The sequence below is a fragment of the Xyrauchen texanus genome, chromosome 9 (genome assembly GCF_025860055.1).
Source record: "Xyrauchen texanus isolate HMW12.3.18 chromosome 9, RBS_HiC_50CHRs, whole genome shotgun sequence".
Classification (NCBI taxonomy): Eukaryota; Metazoa; Chordata; class Actinopteri; order Cypriniformes; family Catostomidae; genus Xyrauchen; species Xyrauchen texanus.
Window position 1 is genome coordinate 44,984,272 of NC_068284.1, and position 23,422 is coordinate 45,007,693.

Here is a 23,422-nt window from a genome sequence, read left to right on the forward strand (position 1 = left end):
TGCACAATTGTTATTATCCTATATTACTTGTGAAAAGTGTTGCACAAATATACAGCATTAGCCTATTTTCATTGTACACAACAAACAAAGAGCAAGACAATTAAAATAAACTGTTATGCCTTTAAGTGTACATCAAGTATTTGCTTTGGCATATTGCATGTTATGATTGCAATTTACTGTAATGAAAGAAAAAGAGATTTCACATGATGAGAGCCCAAAAACCTTCATCTTTAAGATCTTTCTCATGTGAACTTTGACAATATACCTAACTCTTACAGCAATTGTGGTGACCGCACTAATCACAAGAGCCGCTGAAGCATCTGATGTCTTCCATCATCACTGCGGCCTTCATGAGCAACAGGTTGATCCAAAATAATCTGCACTCCAGTAAAAAAACAACTTCAAAACAGAGTAACTGTCCAGACTTGTTTTATTTTAGACTGCAGCATTCAGCTCACAATTATGAGCTACAAAAGGCTTCGTCTATAATATGAAAAATTATAATTTCCAAAAGTATTTGAGCAACTTCCTATCCCTTTGAGATAAGTTCTACCAGAGGCGTTAAGAAAGAAAAAAAACGTTTTACATATGATAGAGATGACAATCAAGATTGGATTGGAGTAATACAGTATTTCTGCTCACTTCTGCTTGACAAGACAGATTGGGGGAAACACATAAAAAGCTAAATGCAGGTAAAAAGGTGTTAGATCTGAAATGGAACAATAATGCACAACGTTCCAGTAATACACTAGCATTCAACAAGCGCAAACAATCACAAAAATAAAGTGAAAATGACAAAATACCAGTATTAAAAAAAAAGGGACGAATTGGTAACAATCTGGTACAAGTTTACCATCAATGAAAACATCAATCTGTGCGCTGTAACATCTATAACAGCAAACCGTTGGGCAAATGTCTCAAAAAAAATCTAGGAAATGTCCAGGTCATATTTCACCCCAAAAGAAAGCCTCATTTATAAACCCATTCAGATGTTTTGAAATGTGACATTTTTATTTAAAAATTAGGCACAATTTCAGTAGCCTGATGTAATGTGCATCAAATCTCATTCACTTTACTGTTATGCAAAAACTGTTTATTTTGAATAATAAATCAGGACAGTTATGATTTGAATTACTGTATTGCAGCAATACAAAAATAAAACACTTCTGCATTAAAGTAAAGATAATGTGTTTTTTTTTTGCATTACATTTGAGAATTTGAGGAAAAACTGTCTTGTTTTAAAATAAAAATAGCAACAAAAAGGCTTTTTTTTCTATTGACTTTGTGGCGAAATATGACCCAAACACATCTTTGTGAGATTCATCTGGGTTAGCACATTAACCAAATGTTTTAAACCTACCCAAAACACCCAACAAACTTCATCGTTAACCAAAAACACCATTCGTGTCTCACAAAATCTACTAAACTTTTAAAAAACAAGTATATGACATGAATGTATGGAAACTGACAAAAATGTTACCAATTCCACAGCAAATGGCAATCAAACTATCTCTTGCTCTATAAGTGCATATATGCACATATTTAGTGCAGTTACAGTATAGATGTGTGTGTATATACACACACACACACACACACACACGTATATAGTGACTATTAAATAGATACATTTCTAAAACATGTTCAAACCCAATTTTTCATTATATCTTTAGGTCAAAGTACAATCCATCCTAGATGTACTGCCGCATCTTCAAAGTAATTCTTCTGTGTGGTTGCACACAGTTACGTATGGCACGGTGGTTTCATAACACACACAACTTCATCACAGGACTGAGTCCGGTTTGATCTCGAATTTAGATCTGGACCAACGATGGCAAATCCACCAGGAGAACTCGAAGCAACCTTCGATTTCTAACCACCATGTTTCTGAAGCTTGGCAAGTTACTTTTATGCTACTTCTCGTGTATATTCTAATTTGGGCTTTAACGAGAAGTATTGAATAAAAACGCGTAGCATTTGTTATTAATAACAGTAAGATGCATCTTCATGCTATGCCACCTTTCTGAAACGATTGCGATTTTTGTAGTGAATGTCGCCTTTGTGATTTACTGACAAATCAAACTAAAATGTGTAAGACTTCTTGGCATTGTAACAAAAATAAACGGATGTTCATACGGTGGCGAATGAAGCGGTCACTCTGGTTTGAAAACAATTCAACATAATGCATACCACCATCTTTTAATACTTTTTCTTCAGTATTGCATTAATGAAATGCTTTGCCTTGCTTATATGTTTGAGGGAATCTCACAGATCATATCAAGAACAATTCCAGGCAACATTTCAATCCCAAATGAAAAGAATAAAAAAAAATAAAGTATATTTTGCTTCATTGAAATTACGGCTATTTTTAGGACAATCTGATTTATTTAGCATGAAAAGGCATCATTTTTATGACAATAAAGCAAATGCACTTTCATTACTGTAATGCGTTGAGACATTTTAATATTGTTTATTATATTTTTTGTCATTTCTATTATTCTTTGTGGTGATTTTCATTTGATCAACATAAAAATGTTCACTGTATTATAAAAAAAAGATGACTGGAATACAATATTTTCTATTATAATTATTGATTGAAGACAGTAATGCAGTGATGATAAATAAGGAGGTGCTTAGTTGTCATGTAAACAATCACAATGCACAACAGGATTCTCTTTAAGTAAAATATCATTTGAATTTGGGGTGAAATATGTCCTGAAAATGTTCATGACAGGTTTTGTGAGATTCATTCGTAAGCTGAAGCGCTTTTAACAACAACAACAACAACAACAAAAACACTAATACTTTTAACTATTTTTGGAAAAAATAGGGAAAAGAACAGAATTACCCTCTTTTCAGATTAGACTTGTGTCAAAAGGGCAACATTTAATTCAACGAGCACTCACAAAGATCTGATTGTGTTGCAATTGATTTTAGATTAAACTTAACACATAGCTTAAAGGGATAGTTCACCCAAAAATGAGAATTCTCTCATCATTTGCTCAACCTCATGACATCCCAGATGTGTGTGTCTTTCATTCTTCTGCTTTTAGAAGAACATCTCAGCTCTGTAGGTCCATACAAAGCAAGTGAATAGTGGCCAGAACTTTGATGCTCCAAAAAGCACATAAAGGCTGCACAGAAGTAATCCATTTTTTTGTTGGTTTAGATTCTTTAGATCGCCACCTACTGGGCAGGGAGCAGAATTTATAGTGAAAAAGGACTTAAATATTGATCCGTTTCTCACCCACACCTATCATATCACTTCTGAAGACATGGATTTAAAAACTGGAGTCTCATGGATTACTTTATGCTGCCTTTATGTGCTTTTTGGTGCTTCAAAGTTCTGGCCAACATTCACTTGCTTTGTATGAACGTACAGAGCTGAGATATTCTTCTAAAATTCTTTGTGTTCTGCTGAAGACATACACATCTGAGATGACATGAAAATTAGTCAATTATGAGAGAATTTTTATTTTTGGGTGAACTATCCCTTTAAATTTTTCAATCAAATTAATTTAATTTTAAATCGCAATATGACCGAACTGAAATGTATTCCATATCCTCCACCTGTTTTACCCATTGACCTTTACATTTCACAATTCCTCCAACACATGTTCAATTCTTTGCTATCCAGTTATTTCCCAGTGTAATACAACTTATTTCACTTCATCTTGAGAAATGGCGGTAAACTCTAAACATAACCTTTATTCTGACCCTTAACCCGAGATGTCACAGTGATGAGCAAACTTAAATACATGTAAAGTAGTTAAAGGAGTAGTTCACCCAAAAATTTAAATTCTCTCATTATCACTTACCCTGATGCCATCCCAGATGTGTAGGACTGTCTTTCTTTAGCAGGAGACAAATGAAGATTTTTAGAAGATAGATTTCTGACAGGTCCTTATAATGGAAGTACACAGGTGCCAGCACTTTGACGGTCCAAAAGTCACATTTAGGCAGCATAATGAGTGAATAATGAGAGAATTTTCATTTTTGGGTGAACTATTCCTTAAAGCGGTATATTGATGGTCTAATTGTTTACAGGTTGCTCTCTCGCTTCTCTTTGTTAGGCGATGGTTTCATAGCATCTTTTCCAGGCTTCCCATTGGCGGGAGCAGCCACGGCTGTAACAGTGGTATCTATGACGGCTGCTGTGGCGTGTTTGATTGGCTCGTCCGCTCGAGATCGTTCCTCTGGGCTAGGCTGGGAGGGCGGAGCCTGTTCAGCTGTGGGCGGAGCCGTGTGCTCCTGCTGCACCTTGTGACTCTGGAGGAGGCGGAGCTGAACACGCAGTTCCAAAATGGCCTCCTGTTCCTCATGAATGGCCTGATTCAGATGAGTGTTTTTATTCTGGAAAAAGAGACAAATATACATGACTTTCACAGTGACATTGATATAAAGCATGTCCTTTTTCAAAATAAACCTACCTTGCTAACTGTTGCAGTTTTGGTCATATAAATTCATGTCTATCTGTACCGTTTGTTGCATTGCATATGTTTTAAACAGAGAAAAGTATGTATTGGACCAAAAAAAAATCCTTCATGTTCCCCATTCACTACATAATAACTTCTTTCTCACCTCGAGTTCTTCATTCTGTTTTTGCAGATCTTCTAGAATCATCTGCAGCTCTTCCTCATCTTCACTCTCACTCTCACTGTCTGATGAATATTCCTCCGTCTCACTGCGACCCTGCTGACGGCTGTGCGTGTCCCAAACAAAGAATGAAAAACAAAGAGTAAAAGAAAGAAAGAGTGAAGCTCAGGTGTAGGGTTGGAACAGAGAACCATTTTTTTTTAAATACTAGGCGAATGATTTTTGGTTCCATTTGTTCTTAAACATGCAATCTTCTACATATGCAGCCAGCCGCAACACCATGTTTTCTAGGCAACCAGTGATCAGTGTTGTCTGATTCCAAAACGAATCAAATCTCGAAATGCTTTATTTAGTGAATCAAAAACATACAGAACAATCAGTGTAGTCCGATTCCCGAATGAATGAATCTTGAAATGGTTCTATTTAGTGAATCAAAAACATACAGCGCGATCAGTGTAGTCTGATTCCCAAATGAATCAAATCTCGAAATGCTTCTATTTAGTGAATCAAAAACATACAGAACAATCAGTGTAGTCCGATTCCCAAATGAATCAAATCTCGAAATGCTTCTATTTAGTGAATCAAAAACATACAGAACAATCAGTGTAGTCCGATTCCCGAATGAATGAATCTTGAAATGGTTCTATTTAGTGAATCAAAAACAAACAGCGCGATCAGTGTAATCCGATTCCCAAATGAATCAAATCTCGAAATGGTTCTATTTAGTGAATCAAAAACATACAGCACGATCAGTGTAGTCTGATTCCCGAATGAATGAATCTCGAAATGGTTCAATTTAGTGAATCAAAACATTCAGCGCGATCAGTGTAGTCAGATTCCCAAATTAATGACTCACGAAATGGTTCTTTTTAGCTAATCAAAAACATACAGCATGTTTAGTATAGTCTGATTCCCAATTCAATTATTTACGAATGGTTTTATCCAGTGAATCAATAACGTACAGCTTAATCCCTGTATTCTGATTCCTGAATTAATGATTTACAAATGGTTCTATTTAGTGAATCAAAAACATACATCTCCTTCACTCAGGTTTTAGTGATGCTGCAATACAGCAGAAATAAACACATCACTGTTTTGATAACATCACCAGTAATCTCCACATATCTTAGTTCAAAACTAAAACATTCTGCCCCAAAGAAATCAAGAGTTTGATTAATAATTTGCATGAAATTCCACCTCTGTATATCTGCAATCTCTGCACGCAGTCGCTCAATCTCCTCTTTCTCTGTGGCGATCTGCCGTCGCAGCACCTGCTCCAGAGAGATCAACTCCTCCTGCTCTGTTAGAATCTCATTCTCCTGCAGGTGGCACCAGAGAGCCAAATTAAACGTCACTTGGAAGACAGACCCCTTTTTCGCATACTGTTTGCATCTAGTTCAATTCATTACATTAAAATTCATTAGAACTTAACATTCAGGTTAATATATTTAAAAAAGTCAAAACAGAAACTGGCGATAAAATATTATATTGATATCTGGATTTGCAATTCAATAATATTGCTTTTTTTATGTTTAGCAGATTACGATTAAAAACCGTGATCTTTTACTAATGCACCTTCAAAAACCCATTAGAAATAGAATATCATCTGAAGACCTTTGACATACTATTTTGAGTGCATTATTATTTAGGACGCACTACTCCTAAACACACTTACTATAAGGTGCAATTTGGGACGCAGCCTTTCTTTGTTGATTTGCTTATCTGCCTGATAGCTGCACCAGTGTTAAAACATTGAGTACACAACAAATCATCATCAGAAACACAGTGAGAGGACAGTAGTTGTAGTGTTTGAGCAGGTGGCCTCACCTGTGCCAGGAGCAGAATAATGACTTCCTCCTCATTCTCAGACATCTCCTCCTTTGACACGTCCTCTTTAGACAGACTGGCGATCTCTTGTGCGATTTTAGTCTCACACTCCTGCCCATTCACAGAGAGAAAACTAAACATTTCGCACTGCGGATAGGCAGGGAATTTCTGATATAGCAGTCATTTGTTCTAAACCCCTAAAGCCAAGTGTACGCTACACAACTTGAAGTCGGCATCCTGCGACTCACAGTCCTGTTTTTCGTCGTCCTGGTGCGAACACTAAAAGACTGTAGTGTATCATTAACACAACCATTTGTCCCCGAATGAGACCATGTGTCACACTGGTATTAAGATAGGTTTTGGATGATTCGATCGCAAATGTACAAGTGAGACATCACCGTTACACCTGGTCGTCTCTTTTGACCACTTGTGTTCGGATTGAGGAGAGAGTCTCTGATTTCACGAGGACATGCATCAATCACTACATCTGTCTTTTACTGAATGAAAATAATGTGCTAAAAGGCAAAAAACCGGCACATTTTCTTTCAATCATTCGCAAACATGACATTAAGAGCAGAATTCAGAGTTATTTTAGTGCAATACCTGTAATTGAGCTCCTAATGTCACTATTGTGCAAGTTTACTTATTTGATGGACGAATCTCAGTTGCAACCGCGTCTGAGACCGTAAATCCACGCATCTTATCATGTGGCTTGTTCAGTGCGTTACCGCGGAGACGTAGCGCATGTGGAGGCTTCACGCTGTTCCCACAGCATCCACGCACAACCCACCACACGCCCCACCGAGAGCGAGAACCACATCATAGCGACCAGAAGGTGGTTACCCCATGTGACTCTACCCTCCTTAGCAACCGGGCCAATTTGGTTGCTTAGGAAGCCTGGCTGGAGTCACTCAGCACACCCTGAATTCGAACTTGCGACTCCAGGGGTGGTAGTCAGCATCTTTACACGATGAACTACCCAGGCCCCCCAAAATGGCATCTTAAAATAAAGATAAAATATATAATAAAAACAGCTGAAAATAATAAAGACAGTGGGTAGGGAGATGTGGGTGAAGTTTTATTTTCTAATAATTATTTTGTCTTATGCTACCTTGTGCTCTCTCTACATTTCATTGGCTGTAGCTCATTATCGGTCTCTTACTCATCGGGACAGTGTGCACATCAGATGACAAGACGTCTAGATATCAAGCCGTGAGATCCAAAACGTATCATCGCAGTCGCCGACTCAAAAACATCAGAGTCGAGCTTGAGTCATGTAGTGTACACTAAGCTTAACCCTGATTATAACACCTCTGCAATTAAAGAAATAGTTCACCAAAAAATGAAAATTCTCTCATCATTTACGCTCTCATGTCATCCAAGATGTGGGACTTTCTTCAGCAGAATATGATTTTTATAAGAATATCTCCACCATGTGACGTCCATACAATGCAAGTACATTTTGACAAAAACTTTGAAGCTCCAAAAAGCACATAAAGATCACTTTAGAAGATATGGAATAAAACACTGGAGTCTTATGGAATGCTTTTATGCTGTCTTTATGCTCTTTTTGGAGCTTCAAAGTTCTGGTCACCATTCACTTGCATTGTAAGGACATGTAAGGACATTTCTTAAAGGCATACCTAAATCTAGCCACATTAGTCCAATTAGATTTTGGAAATCTTATTTTTCCTCAACATCAACTGTAAAGCAGGGGTCAGAGCGCTTGCCTGTCTCTTGGCCTCACGTAGTTTGCGTTTAAGCGCGGTAACGATTCGCTGCACCTCCCAGAGTCTCTCCTCCTTAGACAGATCCTTCACACCTGCCTGCAGATCTCGGTGCAGACGATTCAAAAGGAACTCCTGCAGATCGAAAAATGTGTTCTCTTTAATATCTCAATTGTTTCTCCTAGACAGCAAAGTGAATAAAAAGTTGATACTTTGATGAAACATAACTTTGACCTCAATTCTGATGATCTATAGATAAGTGCTTAAGTTTACATCCCTTTGGTTCTCAACTCTTTAAGCTCTGAAGGTGTTTTTAAAGATTTCCTGTTTCAGTGGCATACACAAAATTAAAGGATTATAGCAAAACAATTAAAATTAAAATAACGGAGTCAAGTGTTTGGTATCATTGTAAACCTTTCAATTTTTTTTAATGATACAGATCTGAGACTCTCAACATGAGAAACTGTGAAAAATCTTGTGTTGATATGACAAAGCAATTAAAAGTTATAGCATTACAAACATAAATTCATCATAGTGCCCCAAAACATCTCAGAGTGTCAAAAAGCCTATTCAAATAAACAATAACTGTGCATAAGGACTAATAACAGATGCAAACACAACAATGACTTAAGGTATGCATACCATGGAGACATGATTTTAAAAATGATATTTTACAGAATGAGTGCATCGAGTCTGTGTCATGTGCTTGGTGCCATCTCCTTGTGACCATATGCAACTTTGTGCTTAGTGATTTTTCTAGCCCTTTTCATCACTCTTGAAGTATGCAGTTCTTGAAGGGAGGGCAGGGGGCAACCAATGATCCGTTCAGCAGTCCGAACTGTCCTTTGTAGTCTTCTGATATCCTAAATCATAGCTGAACCAAACCAGACTGCTATTGAAGTGCAGAGGAGGAAAATGGCAAAAGGAAGTACAACCTCTGCTGAGCCTTTTTTACAATGGAGTCAATGTGAGTCTCCCACTTCAGGTCCTGTGAGATGGTAGAGCACAGGAACATGAATGACTCCACTGCTGCCACAGTGCTGTTCAAAATGGTGAGCGGGGTTAATGTTGGCATGTTCCTCCTGAAGTCCACCATCATCTCCACTGTTTTGTGTATATTCAGCTCCAGGTTGTTTTGACCGCACCAGACAGCCACTGTTCAACCTCCCTTCTGTATGCAGACTCATCATCATCCTGGATGAGGCCGATGACAGTGGTGCCATCTGCAAACTTCAGCTTGACAGAAGGGTCCTTGGCTATGCAGTCATTGGTGTACATGGAGAAGAGTAGTGGGGAGAGCACGCATCCCTGGGGGGCACCAGTGCTGATCGTACAGATGCTGGAAGTCTCACTAACTGCTGCCTATCTGTCAGAAAGCTGGTGATCCACTGACAGATAGAGGTGTGAAAAGAGAGTTGGTTTAATTTAGTCCGGAGAATAGCGGAGATGATGGTGTTGAAGAACACAAAAAGGATCCTCGCATATGTCCCCGGTCTGTCCTGATATGATGCAATCTCATGTTGACTGCAGCATCCAAAGACCTGTTTGCTCAATAAGCAAATTGAAGCAGATCTAGAAAGGGTCCAGTGATGTCCTTCAGGTGGGCCAACACGTCTCTCAAATGACTCCATGACCACAGCGACGGGTCTGTAGATATTAAGTCTTGTGATTTTGGGTTTCTTTGGGACAGGGATGATGGTGGAGTGTTTGAATCAGCAGGGAACTTCACACTGCTCAAGTGATCTGTTGACGATCTGTGTGAAGACGGGGGCCAGCTGGTCAGCACAGGATTTTAGACAAGTTGGTGAAACACCATCTGGGCCCTGTGCTTTTCTTGTCTTTTGATTCCAGAATACCTAGCACACATCCCCTTAACAGATCTTAAGTAATGGCTGAGTAGCAGGAGGGTGGAGAAGGGGGGTTGCAGGAGGTCTTGGTGTTTGTGTGAAGGTCAGAGCGGAGTGGGGTGTGAAACTGGGCTTTTCTAGTCTACAGTAAAACACATTCAGGTCGTCAGCCAGTTGTTGATTCCCTACAGTGTTGGAAGATGGTGTCTTGTAGTTAGTAATGTCTTTGAGGCCTCTCAACACTGATGCAGGTTTGTTAGCTAAAAACTTATTTTTCAGCTTCTCAGAGTAGCTTCTTTTAGCCACTCTAATCACTTTTGGCCTGATAAAGCTGCCTGCGTTTTGCTGTAAACCATGGTTTGTCATTGTTGAATGTTAAATAAGTCCCAGTAAGAATGCACATATCCTCACAGAAACTGATGTATGATGTCACAGTATCTGTGAACTCGTCCAGATTGGTGTCTGCAGATTCAAACACACTCCAATCAGTGCAGTCAAAGCAGGCTTGTAGTTCCAGCTCTGCTTCATTGGTGCCTATCTTTACAGTCTTTACTACAGGTTAAGCTGATTTTAGTTTCTGCCTGTAGGTTGGAAGAAGATGAACCAGACAGTGATCAGAGAGCCCAAAAGCTGCTCTAGGGATAGAGTAATATGAAACCTTTAATGTAATTTGTGTAGCAGTGATCCATTCAATTTCTGTCTCTGGTGGGGCATGTAATGCTGTCTGCATTTTGGCAGTTGACAGGTAAGGTTAGCTTTGTTAAAATCACCAAGAATAATAAGTGAGTCCAGGTATTGTTGTTCCGTGTCTGTGATCTGATCAGCCAGCTGTTGCAGCACTGCGTTCATGCATGCTTGGAGGAATATAAACACTCAAGAGTAAACGAGGAAATCTCCTGCGGCGAGTAGAAAGGCATACAGTTGATAAAGAGCACTTCCAGATTAGGACAGCACATCTTCTTTAATGTTGTTACATATGTACACCAACATCCATTGATGTAAAAGCATGTTCCACCGCCTCTGGTTTTATTTTTGTCATATTTGTTTTATTTAGTACTGTACTTCAGAAGCTACATAACAGATATTTGGGCAGTGGTGGCTCAGTGGTTGAGGCTCAGGGTTACTGACCAGAAGGTCGGGGGTTCAAGCCCCAGCACCACCAAGATGCCACTGTTGGGCCCTTGAGCAAGGCCCTTAACCCTATCTGCTCCAGGGGCGCCGTATCATGGCTGACCCTGCACTCTGACCCCAGCTTAGCTGGGATATGTGAAAACTAATAAATTTCACTGTATATATGCAAAAAAAACTGTGTATAATGTGTGACCAAAATAAAGGATTCTATTCTATCCCACAAAACAAATAAAAACAATTAACACTAATCATACAGTTCAAAAGTTTATATCCCCTTGGTTCTTAATGTTGTGAATCGCCTTCTTGAGCATCAATGACCATCACTGACCACGTTTACATTCACTTAAGAAAGTGGTTTATTCCAGGGCTTTTGCATAAAGTAGCATTCTGAAAAATCATGTAAACGAGAAAGACTCCTTAAGCCGTTCAAGAAATTTATAGTTAAAAAAAAAAAAAAGGACTTAAATATTTATACATTTCTCACCAGCACCTATCACTTCTGAAGATATGGATTTAACCACTGGAGTCATATGGATTGTCTTTATGTGCTTTTTGGACCTTCAAAGTTCTGACCACCATTCACTTGAATTGCACAGACCTACAAAAATCTTTGTGTTCAGCAGAACACATCTGGAACATATCATACACATCTGGAATTGCATGATGGTGAGTAAATTATGGCATCATTTTTTGTGTTAAGCAGCTTTCTTGCAATAAACGGTTTTCTGGGGTCCGTGTAAACAAGCTCACTGAATGTTTGCACCTTTTGTTGTAGTTGTGTCCCTCAAGTGTCAAAAGCTGGTTATCAACATCATATAGCTATAGCCACTGTTGTGAAGACCTTAAATGTGCAGAAGATGCTGGGAAACCAAATTACATGCAGTACCTTGAGGATTTCTTAAGAACAGTGGGCAGTTTCACTGCTTAGGACAAAGCAGGGACTCTTGTTTATCACAAAATACACTAACAGTCATCTGATCATTGAACATCGAGGAAGCAACATATAATTTTAAGAACCAAGGAAATGTAAACTTGTGAACAGGATAATTTGTGTAAATTTAGATATTATATTGTCTTGTGGAATATATGTAAATAACTGTCAAATAGCATCATGTGGGCAGTACTAAATAATTTTTTTTTATAATACCTCTTTTTTTTATGATAAACATCTTTCAGATTCAGCAAGTGGGATACGGACTTATGCACACAACTGTATAAAAGAGCAAATTCTGTTTAATGGTGTGACAGTAGCTTCAGATTCACATGCTGAAACGCATTATGGGCTGCTTTGATATTCCGGAACACTCTCACACTCACACTCACACTCACACTCACACTCACACTCACTCACACTCATTTTTTTGTCAAGGTACAAGCCTTTAAGGGTGCTTTCACACTGGCAGTTTAGTACGAAACAAAGATGCAAGTGAATTCACTGCAATCAGCCGTCTCCTCAAAAAACGCTGTTTGCTAGCAGCAGTAAGCCGCCTTCCCCTGGCCATCTGATGAGATACCATGAAGCACACATATACACAGTTATCGTTCACTCTGCTGTGCATAATGGCAGCAAAAAAAACTAAAAGTACTTGTTTGTGCTTGTGATGATGTAAGATGAACGCAAATGGACCGGGGTTCGATAGAATCAAGTGAGTGTGAAACCAGACCAACGCTGTGGGGGGCACCGGGAACCACCGCACTCAGAATCTAACTGCAGCAAACGTGCCCAGTGTGAAAGCCCACTAAGTTTGGGTATGCCACTGAAACAGGAAATCTTTAAAAACAATTTCAGAACTTAAAGGGTTAAAGTAAAGACTTCTGTGTTATATTCAGAAGGTTCCATATACTTAGATGGTAAAAAATAACTCATATCCAATGTAAACATTAAATGCAATTAAGTAATTATAGTATATTAATAAAATGCAATTATATAATAAACCAACTGAGAGCATGTGGATGACCATATACGTCAGTCACCACCCAATACCATTTTTGACCCAGAAAAACCCTGCTGTAGTAAAACCAGTTAATTTTCTTAAAGGAATGGATAAAGTTATTGCATGGGAACCAAAATGTCCTCTAAAAGGCTCCATATGTTTTTTAATACAATTAATTAAATCAAAGGCGGCACAACAAATGCTACCATGATGTTTAAAGAATTTGCAATTAATTATTCTTAAACAATGCAGAAACAATAAGAATTGGGATGTGTATAATTGTCATTAAAATGCTGATTACCAAAAAGCTATACAATTGTCTTCAGTCAAAATATATTTTCATATTTCTTCTCTTGATTTTGGGGTGAAATCTGGACAAGTATGGCTGTTTGTTATTCACACATCAGAATCAGTTACACAGGTATGACGGTGTCCATTTCAGTCCTGCAACTCACCTGTCTGCGAATCTCCTCTTTAATGCTCTCCTGGGTCTCAGGTAGAGTGGGCATGGCGGCCATATTGGACCAGCGCAGAGGATGAACCACCGGCTTAAGAACCACATCACCGAAGAGCTCATGGACGTGAGTGAAAAACACGTACAGCACTCGGTTCCCAATCTAGCACAGAGAAAGAGAAAGGGAGATAGAACATGTTTCGCTGATTTTGTGTCAAAATAGCTTTTATGGCTAGTAAACATTACACAACTTAAAAGTTTAAGAATCTTGTCATAATAAATAGCACATGTGCGCCAACACGCTGAGCTGCTCAAGTTTGATTTTCTGATCTCGTTCCCGTTCTCCTCTCCACATGTTTGCCTGTCCTCTATCTGTACTCTTCTCTCAATAAAAGTAGCTGCAAAAAAAGATCTCATTAGCAGTATGAGGGCACCTTCATACTGTGTCCCATGAGACTATAAAGTCGGACAACCTTCATTCTGAGAGCAGAAACGTACCAAAACCCTCTATTGTAGCTCTACCTCCATTTTTCAACTTTCTGGTTTACAGCAACAGACTGAACTACAGTAGATCGGTCTAGTTTGAGTGATGCTTGCCCATGCAAAACTCGACACCACAATGCTAGGATGTTGCGAGTGGTTGCTAGGGCATTATTATGTGGTTGCTCGGATGGTTTACTACAAATCATACTTGTATGACTTGTGTGAGGACAAAACAAAACATTTTCACTGATAATATTGGATAAGTTTGCTTCATGAATGAATCAGACCAGTTTTGAAAACTGGATCAACGATTCATTGGGGGCGGCTGTGGCTCAGGTGGTAGAGCTCAGGTGGAGATGCCGAAGTGTCCTTGGGAAAGACACTGAACCCCAAGTTGCTCCCAATGGCAGGCTAGCGCCTTGCAGGGGAGCTCTGCCATCATTGGTGTGAGAATGGGCGAATGAGTCACAGTGTAAAGTGCTTTGAAAACCGCTAAGGTTAAAATTGCAATACAAGTACAGACCATTGTCAATATACGACTCAAAAGAACGATTAGTTCACAAATTGGACATTGCTACTTATCTCATGAAGGGCTAAGTATCAATACAGATTGTGTATTAATTTTACACAGATAAGGTTAGTAGGAGATTTTTTTACACTAGAACAGGTAAAAATCTTGTGTCTATAATAGCGGTTTTTTTTTTCGTTTATGGACTGGCCCCATTCACTTCCATTGTAAGGGCCTCACAGTAGCTGCAATTTATGCTTATATATATATATATATATATATATATATACACACACACACACTCACCTAAAGGATTATTAGGAACACCTGTTCAATTTCTCATTAATGCAATTATCTAATCAACCAATCACATGGCAGTTGCTTCAATGCATTTAGGGGTGTGGTCCTGGTCAAGACAATCTCCTGAACTCCAAACTGAATGTCAGAATGGGAAAGAAAGGTGATTTAAGCCATTTTGAGCGTGGCATGGTTGTTGGTGCCAGACGGGCCGGTCTGAGTATTTCACAATCTGCTCAGTTACTGGGATTTTCACGCACAACCATTTCTAGGGTTTACAAAGAATGGTGTGAAAAGGAAAAACATCCAGTATGCGGCAGTCCTGTGGGCTGAAAATGCCTTGTTGATGCTAGAGGTCAGAGGAGAATGGGCCGACTGATTCAAGCTGATAGAAGAGCAACTTTGCCTGAAATAACCACTCGTTACAACCGAGGTATGCAGCAAAGCATTTGTGAAGCCACAACACGCACAACCTTGAGGCGGATGGGCTACAACAGCAGAAGACCCCACCGGGTACCACTCATCTCCACTACAAATAGGAAAAAGAGGCTACAATTTGACAGTTGAAGACTAGAAAAATGTTGCCTGGTCTGATGAGTCTTGATTTCTGTTGAGACATTCAGATGGTAGAGTCAGAATTTGGCGTAAACAGAATGAGAACATGGATCCATCATGCCTTGTTACCACTGTGCAGGCTGGTGGTGGTGGTGGTGTAATGGTGTGGGGGATGTTTTCTTGGCACACTTTAGGCCCCTTAGTGCCAACTGGGCATCGTTTAAATGCCACGGCCTACCTGAGCATTGTTTCTGACCATGTCCATCCCTTTATGGCCACCATGTACCCATCCTCTGATGGCTACTTCCAGCAGGATAATGCACCATGTCACAAAGCTCGAATCATTTCAAATTGGTTTCTTGAACATGACAATGAGTTCACTGTACTAAAATGGCCCCCACAGTCACCAGATCTCAACCCAATAGAGCATCTTTGGGATGTGGTGGAACAGGAGCTTCGTGCCCTGGATGTGCATCTCACAAATCTCCATCAACTGCAAGATGCTATCCTATCAATATGGGCCAACATTTCTAAAGAATGCTTTCAGCACCTTGTTGAATCAATGCCACGTAGAATTAAGGCAGTTCTGAAGGCGAAAGGGGGTCAAACACAGTATTAGTATGGTGTTCCTAATAATCCTTTAGGTGAGAGTATATATAATTGAGGGATGAGTCCAAATAATGTTTAAATTATTAATGAAAACTAAATAAATTTAGGGATGTCCCGATGCCACTTTTTCCACTTCCGATCCGATTCCGATAACGGAAATCTCAGTATTGGCCGATACCGATCCGATACCAGTGTTGTTTTATTGCATAATCAGTTTATAATATCTTTACATTATTGTGTGGAAATAATTGGGTGTACTCTTTAATATGTAAAGAAACACAAACCTTTAACTACACATTATTTCAATATAAATGTATAGCTTATTAAGAAACACTTTATTATTAACTAGCATACTGGATACTGGCAATCCCTGAGTTCTGATTACACGCACCTGCATATCATTAGTGGCTAATCAATGACTGCATAAATACCCCGCTTTCTCACTGTTTCAATCCTCTGCTCAATAAACCCTGCAGAGTTCATATCTCTGCTGTGAGTCTCTCCATGACAGCTTTAACTTTTAAACCCTCACCCTTTTTATTCACAGTTTAATTCGCTTCTTATTTATATTCTGGTTAAATGCACCTCCAGTGCCGTTCTAAGTGCATATTATAAGTGAACCGAACTGCTGAGCATCTACATCTGAGATGTTCGTTTGTAGCGCTCAAATATTGTGCACGTGTGAAGGCTATAAATAGCTGTGTGTGTGTGTGTGTGTGTGTGTGTGTAAACCGAAGCACCATTCACTAACGGGCTGAAGCTGCGCGTGCATTTACTTATTGTTTACTTATTAAACACAGCCTATTGCAATTCACAGAGCTATCGCGTGGCTTCAAGTGGCTTTGAATAAAATGCACGAGTCACCGCTTTAATGGTGTTTTAACAGTTCTTTTATGTCATTTTTTAAACTTGACAGTAACGAACATGACTAACACAGAGTATCGGATTTGGGTCGGGCTCGTCAGACCGATACCCGATCCGTCTAAAACGTCAATATCGAAGCCGATACCGATCTAGGTATCGGATTGGGACATCCCTAAATAAATTGTCGTGAAAATCAACATTATGCCACAAATTCTATTTGTATTGAACCCGGAATATTCCTTTAAGAATCGATATAGGGATCATTCAAATGAAGATTGCGATAAAAATACAGCACAGGAAATTGAATGCATGACTGATAAGTTTGATATTTAAAAAAAAAAAATGTAAGAAATCAGTACAGACAAATTATCACCTGTATATTATAATCTCACCTGTACAGTAGGATTGAGCACAATGGAGATGTTCTGGATGTTCATCTTGGTGTCGGCCTCATGGGTGATGACATGGTCCATGTGGGTGACAAGCCAGGCCAGGAGGAGTCTGCTCCCCGAGGGCACCTCCCCCAGAAGCCTGTGGAACTCCTGCAGTTTCTCCGCCTCGCTGGGCCGCCCGCAGGCCTCCTCGAAGCGCAGGGCTAGATCTTTACTCACCAGGTTATCGGGCAGCTCTCGCAGGTACTGTTTCAGCAGGCTGGCCACCGTGTGAGGATCGTACTCCTCCAAACACGGACACTCCTCACGATCATATGCTGCTTTCAGCTCGTCCACTTTAGACTTCATACCTACAGACAAAAAGGGACATCAGCTGACGTCGACAGTCAATAACTGCAAAGTAGGAAATGGCAACAAAGCAACACCTAATATCAGAGTGAAGGAAACAAGATTCATGATATATTTTACGTGACTTTTTAAATCAATAATATTTGATATTTTGAAAAAGTTGAAATTCAATTTTTTTATATCAAGAATGGGTATTTATGGTAAATAAAACAAATTGTACTGAAGAATTCATGCAACTCCTTAAACAAATATAAAAGCTACACATTTTAGCTTTTAAATCCTCTGGTACGCTTGAAAATACTGTGGACAGTAATAGATCAATTATTGATTATTATTACAGATTAATGTTGAAATTATTGTCAACAGATAAACAAAGTTGCCAGAGTATCCCTTTAAAAACACAAAAACAAAATGACATTTCAATTCACAGAAGTAGAAATGAATCATACCAGAGACACGATAAATGCCTTCACATTTCATGCCGTAGCTCTCGATGTAGTCCACACACTCTCTGAAGATGGCTGGGAGCTGAATCCCGTCATACAGTGCTGTTCTCCTCACCGCTTCTGCTAAAGGGGCCCCGAAGATTGGCCGCAACATCACTGCAGCCTCCATGATGACAGGTTCAGGCTCAGAGCTGGGCTTTTTCTTCTTTTTCTTCTCTTTCCACTGTTTGACTACATCTGCTGCAGTCAGGTCTTTAGACTTCTTGTCCTTGTCCTTGACCTTCTCCTCTTTAGGCCCCTTCTCCTTCACTTTGAATTCCTTCTCTTTCTTCTTGGAGAAACTGGGCTTCTTGAAAACGTGGATTCCCTTGGAACGCTTCATCTTGGATGGACTCTCAGCCTCATCGGCAGAACTGTCCTCCTGGAACGCAGCGTATCCCTCGGCTACAGGAGAGGAGAGAAAAAGAAAAGATAAGAGACAAGATGACAAAAGTTGAGAAGAAAGAAAAGACGAGACAAGATGAGAAAAGAATCAAAGATATGAGAAAAGATTAATCAAAATGAGGAGACAATAAAAGATAAGAATGAGAAGAGATGGGTTGATATAAGAGATGAGAACAGATGAGAATTAGAAAAGGGATTATAAAAGACAAGACAAAATTATAAAGACAAGGGGAAGAGACAACATTAGAGACAAGAATAAGAAAAAAGACGAGATGAGAATGAGATGACACGATTAAAAGAAACGAGACAAAATAGAGACGAGAAGAGGATGAGAAGAGAGGAGACAAGATGAGAAAAGAATGACAAAACAGAGATGAGAAAAGATGAGACAATATTAAATGAGATGAGACAATATAAGAGAACAGACAAGAAGATGAGAAAAGAAGAAAAGATATGAGAAAAGATTAGACAAAATTAGAAGAGATGAAGAGGAGATAAAATGAGAAGAGAAGAAAAGACAAAAGATGATCAGAAAAAAACGAGATGAGAAAAGATGAATGGAATGAAATGAGACAAAATGAAAAGAAACGAGACACGAGATGAGAAGAGACGAGAAGATAATGAAAGAACAGAGATGAGAAAAGACGAGACAATATTAAATGAGATGAGACAATATAAGAGAAGACGAGATGAGAAAAGACGAGAAGAGAATGAAAGAACAGAGATGAGAAAAGATGAGACAATATAAGAGAAGAGACGAGATGCGAATAAGAAAAGATGATGAGAAGAAACGAGAAAAGAAGAGAAGAAATGGAAGAGATGAGAAAAGACGAGACAAAATAAGAAAAGAAGAAATAGGAGATGAGACAAGAGACAAGAGATGAGAAAAGATGAGGCAAAATGAGAAGAGACAAGATTTAGAAAAGAGAAGAGACAAGATAAGAGTTTATCTTTAGTTTTTTAGAGTTTAGAATGAGAAAAAATAAAAGTAATTAGACGAGGCAAGATGAGAAAAGATGAGAAGAGAATAAAAGGACAAAAGACAAGATGAAAGATGACAAAAATGAGAAAAGATGAGGCAAGATAAGGGAAGAGATGAGAATGAGAAAAGAGAAGTGTGGAGACAAGATGAGAAAGATAAAATATGCAAAGAGAAAATAGATGATTAGACGAGACAAAAATAGAACGAAATGGAAAAGACGAGACAAAAATCAGAAGAGATGAGAAGAGAACACACAACCTTCTGCCAAGACCTGATACTAAAAAAGAAAATGTCCTATTAACAGCAGAGCAAAATTGAATGCCCCACCCTCTTTTTCTCTGATCAAACTAAAGGTTAGGTGAGATTTAAATCAGAAGAGAAGGCACGATGAAAAGAGAGCGAGAGAGACACAAAGTCCTGCTTTAAAGAGGTCAGCTTACAATTTAGCCATATTTCCTTGTGCCAGCTCCTTTTTTTACTGCTCCATTTCTCTGTCCTGACACCCACCTCACCCTGAACCTCTTCTGAGAGCAGAACAGTTATCAGCAGCTCATTATCAAGGGTCTGACCCCATCAGGCCAGTATTCATAACCATCACCTCCCCAGAGAACCTCTGCTCTGCCACAAAAACACACCTACAGACAGATAGGATGGAAAGGGGGGTGTCCTTAGAATGTCTATCACTCCCTGCTTGCCCACAATAGGCTGCTGCTGGTCGGCTAAATATAGCGGTTGGAAATACAGCGTTCACTTTGAAGATGCACATATGCAAAGAAACTGGAGCATTTGGCCACTGTGGACAGATCATACTAGGGCAAACTAGAGCTGGATGACATAGCTTAAAAAAAATTATATCTCAATATTTTTCAGCCTTTCTACAATATCGAGTTTCAGGAAAAATTTTTTTTAAAGGAGTAACGACATGCCTTTTTTATATTATTGTAATATGTTCCTCGAGGTTCACTTATAATATTAGTAAAGTTTTGCACCAAAAAAAAATAAATCATATATTTGTAAAACATGATCAAATATCCACCACCATTCTTGCCCCTTTTTCAGAAACACTTGGTTTTGGTGGTACTTGTCTTTAAGACTTGATGTAAACGCCCACTATTTTGATTGGCTCTCTAATTGCCATCACACTGCTCACCACTACTGGGCAGGGCTACAGACGTGATAAGAAAAAGTAGGCGTTGATGTGCTGTTGTGGAGGCGGTCATATGCAAATGTCTACAGTGTAGAGGAAGTAGTAATTAAGTCGTTTTGGCAGCTTGGTTTCAACACCTGGAGTTGTGAGTTCGAATCCAGGGCGTGCTGAGTGACTCCAGCCAGGTCTCCTAAGCAAACAAATTGGCCCGTTTGCTAGGGAGGGTAGAGTCACATGGGGTAACCTCCTCGTGGTCGCGATAAGTGTTTCTCGCTCTCAATGGGGCGCATGGTAAATCGTGCGTGGATCACGGAGAGTAGCATGAGCCTCCACATGCCAGGAGTCTCCGCAGTGTCATGCACAGCACGGATTGACGGTCTCACAAGCGGAGGCAACTGAGACTTGTCCTCCGCCACCCGGATTGAGGTGAGTAACCGCGCCACCATGAGGACCTACTAAGTAGTGGGAATTGGGCATTCCAAATTGGGGAGAAAAGGGGGATCAAAAAATTAATAAAAGCAATGCCGAGTTGTGCATTATTTAATTATAAAAAGGAAAAATTGCATTTAAAGTAAGGTGCTTACAATGAAAGTGAATGGGCCCAGTGTATACATTTTTAAATAAACATTGTTATACTATGTTACAGGGTTTAATAGAAGGTTTACTAGCCATTCTCAGTCATGACAACATATTTTGAGACTATATTTTTTAAACTTCCATTGTAAGTGTATTATTTTTTTTATAAGCAAGAGAATACATTTTTTATGGTAATCAACATTATGCCAAAAATGCTGTCGATTGAGCTTGCATTGAACCTGGAAGATTCCTTAAACTATGAGAGAATTTTTATTTTCGGGTGAACTATCCCTTTAAGTGTCCGAATATTTTTTGGGGACACCGAATTCAGTATTCTGCTAGTTCTGAAAAGTTTCTTACTTCGTTTCTCCTTCTTCTTAAACTTATTCTTCTTCTTATTGTGTTCCTTCTCGTCATCGGACACAGCGTCGGGAGGCTCATGGTGGTGTCCGTCGTGTGGAGGAGAGGGGTCGCCCGTACGATACAGTCCTGGGAATTTGGTGGGGCTGATCTCTTCTGAGCTCGGGGTTCGAGCCACGCCCCCAGGATGCTCCGCCCTCCTTTGCTCCACAGGGCTGCTAGTGGGTGGCAGGAAGCACTCCGTCATCTCTGCGCTGCCCTGCTATTGGCTGATCACTCTGATGACACGTCACCTCTCCATGTCACCTGAAAGGAGAAAAACAGGCTGTTATTTTAGATTCTTACACTTTAAATTAAATTTCTAGAAGGCTTTAAACTAGTTAATTTCTGGTGTGTTTGTTGAAACACGTTTGGTCAACATTTGGCCCTCGTGGTAAAAGTGTGTTTTGGAAACACCTGTCTTTCTGATTTAGATGAACAGATCACGTTCAAATAAATGATCAGGACATCTCTCAAAAGCCATCCTGTATTTTCTGGATGAATTAACATGTGACTTATTGTTCTAATAAGACAATATAAGGTCCGAACACTAATAACATTGCCCTCTAGAGGCCAGAAGTGTTCCTCAGCTGATTATTTTGTCAGTTTATATGGGCAAAACAAACCGGAAATATAAAAGTCCCTGTTGACAACGTCAAAACATTTCATCCAGCAATTATTACATGAATAATTTTGCATAAAGGAATATTCCGGGTTCAATACAAGCTAAGCTCGAGCAAAAGCATGTTTAACGTTATCACATAATGCATTTTGTCTTTAAAAAAAGCACAAATCTGGGCTTACAATGGAAGTGAATGGGAGTCAATCTGTAAACATTAAAATACTCAACGTTTCAAGTATAGCCACAAGACAAAAACTAGTAAAAAGTTATAGCCAATTTTATAACTTTGTTGCCATGACGACGCAAAGGTGTAAACTCTTTAACTTAATAGCTCAAATAATAATCAAGTTTTAACAGAAGAATTAATGCAAGTGCGTTTATCAAATTAAGCTTAATATTTTCTGCTTTTAAACACTCAAAAAATTCCCCCCCCATTCACTTCCATTGTGTGCCTCACTGTAGCCTCGGTTTTATAACCCTTTATTAAAGAAAAAGAGGGACGAGTCAAAAAAAAAGATTGTTGTGGTAATCAAATGTCATGTAACCCACCCATATACAGATCTATAAACAATCATTCGTAAATATTGATTTTATCTGTGGGCCCCTGCCAAATCCAAACCAGCCCATTTCTCTCCTCTAAAAACACAATGAGAAGCCAAAAGGCACATTACCACAACAGCAGCAGACCTTCTGAAATCACACACACCTATTGATCTGATTGTTATGAAATTCCTCAAATGTCCTAAATAAATCCCTTGACAGCAGCTGTTTCGTTGAATGAACAAACACAGGCCAGACACTATATTACAATCCTATACAGTTTAAAAATACTACACCACCAGATATCTAAAAACATTATTTATAACCGGGGAAAACTAGTAAAAATAACAATAAGGTCAATTAATTATTCTAAAGTAAATAAAATGCGATTGATAGCTTAGCGTGCTAGCTAACAAACCTTAGATTGCATTGCTAAATCGATCTTTTAAAAGATTACATGACAAATACGTTCAGTAACCGAGACGTAAAGAAGTCATAAATGAAATATGTGACATCATATCAAAGAATAATCATAAACATTGCAAATAAGAATCACTGTACAAACCTTCTGGGATTAGTTTAACAGCTGCACTTCCTGTAGCTTGTGCCATTTGACACTCGCGCATGCGCATTCGCGAGGTTTAACTCATGGGAGATGTAGTTTTCAATTGCCACTTGACAGATTTTGAGAGATTAT

At 39.1% G+C, this 23,422-nt stretch overlaps 1 protein-coding gene across 1 annotated transcript; it reads right to left on the minus strand.

Annotated features, from left to right (window-relative positions):
* Positions 1–412: 412 nt before the first annotated feature.
* Positions 413–23,355, minus strand: LOC127649347 (ralA-binding protein 1-like). Its single transcript, XM_052134401.1, has 10 exons — positions 23,291–23,355; positions 21,525–21,830; positions 18,019–18,459; positions 17,222–17,571; positions 13,515–13,676; positions 8,151–8,282; positions 6,421–6,531; positions 5,791–5,912; positions 4,579–4,699; positions 413–4,350 (listed from the first exon to the last, which is right to left on the minus strand). The coding sequence occupies exons 2-10, from the start codon at positions 21,769–21,771 to the stop codon at positions 4,039–4,041; spliced, it is 1,998 nt and encodes a 665-aa protein (XP_051990361.1). The 5' UTR covers positions 21,772–21,830; positions 23,291–23,355; the 3' UTR covers positions 413–4,038.
* Between the last annotated feature and the right edge of the window lie 67 nt (positions 23,356–23,422).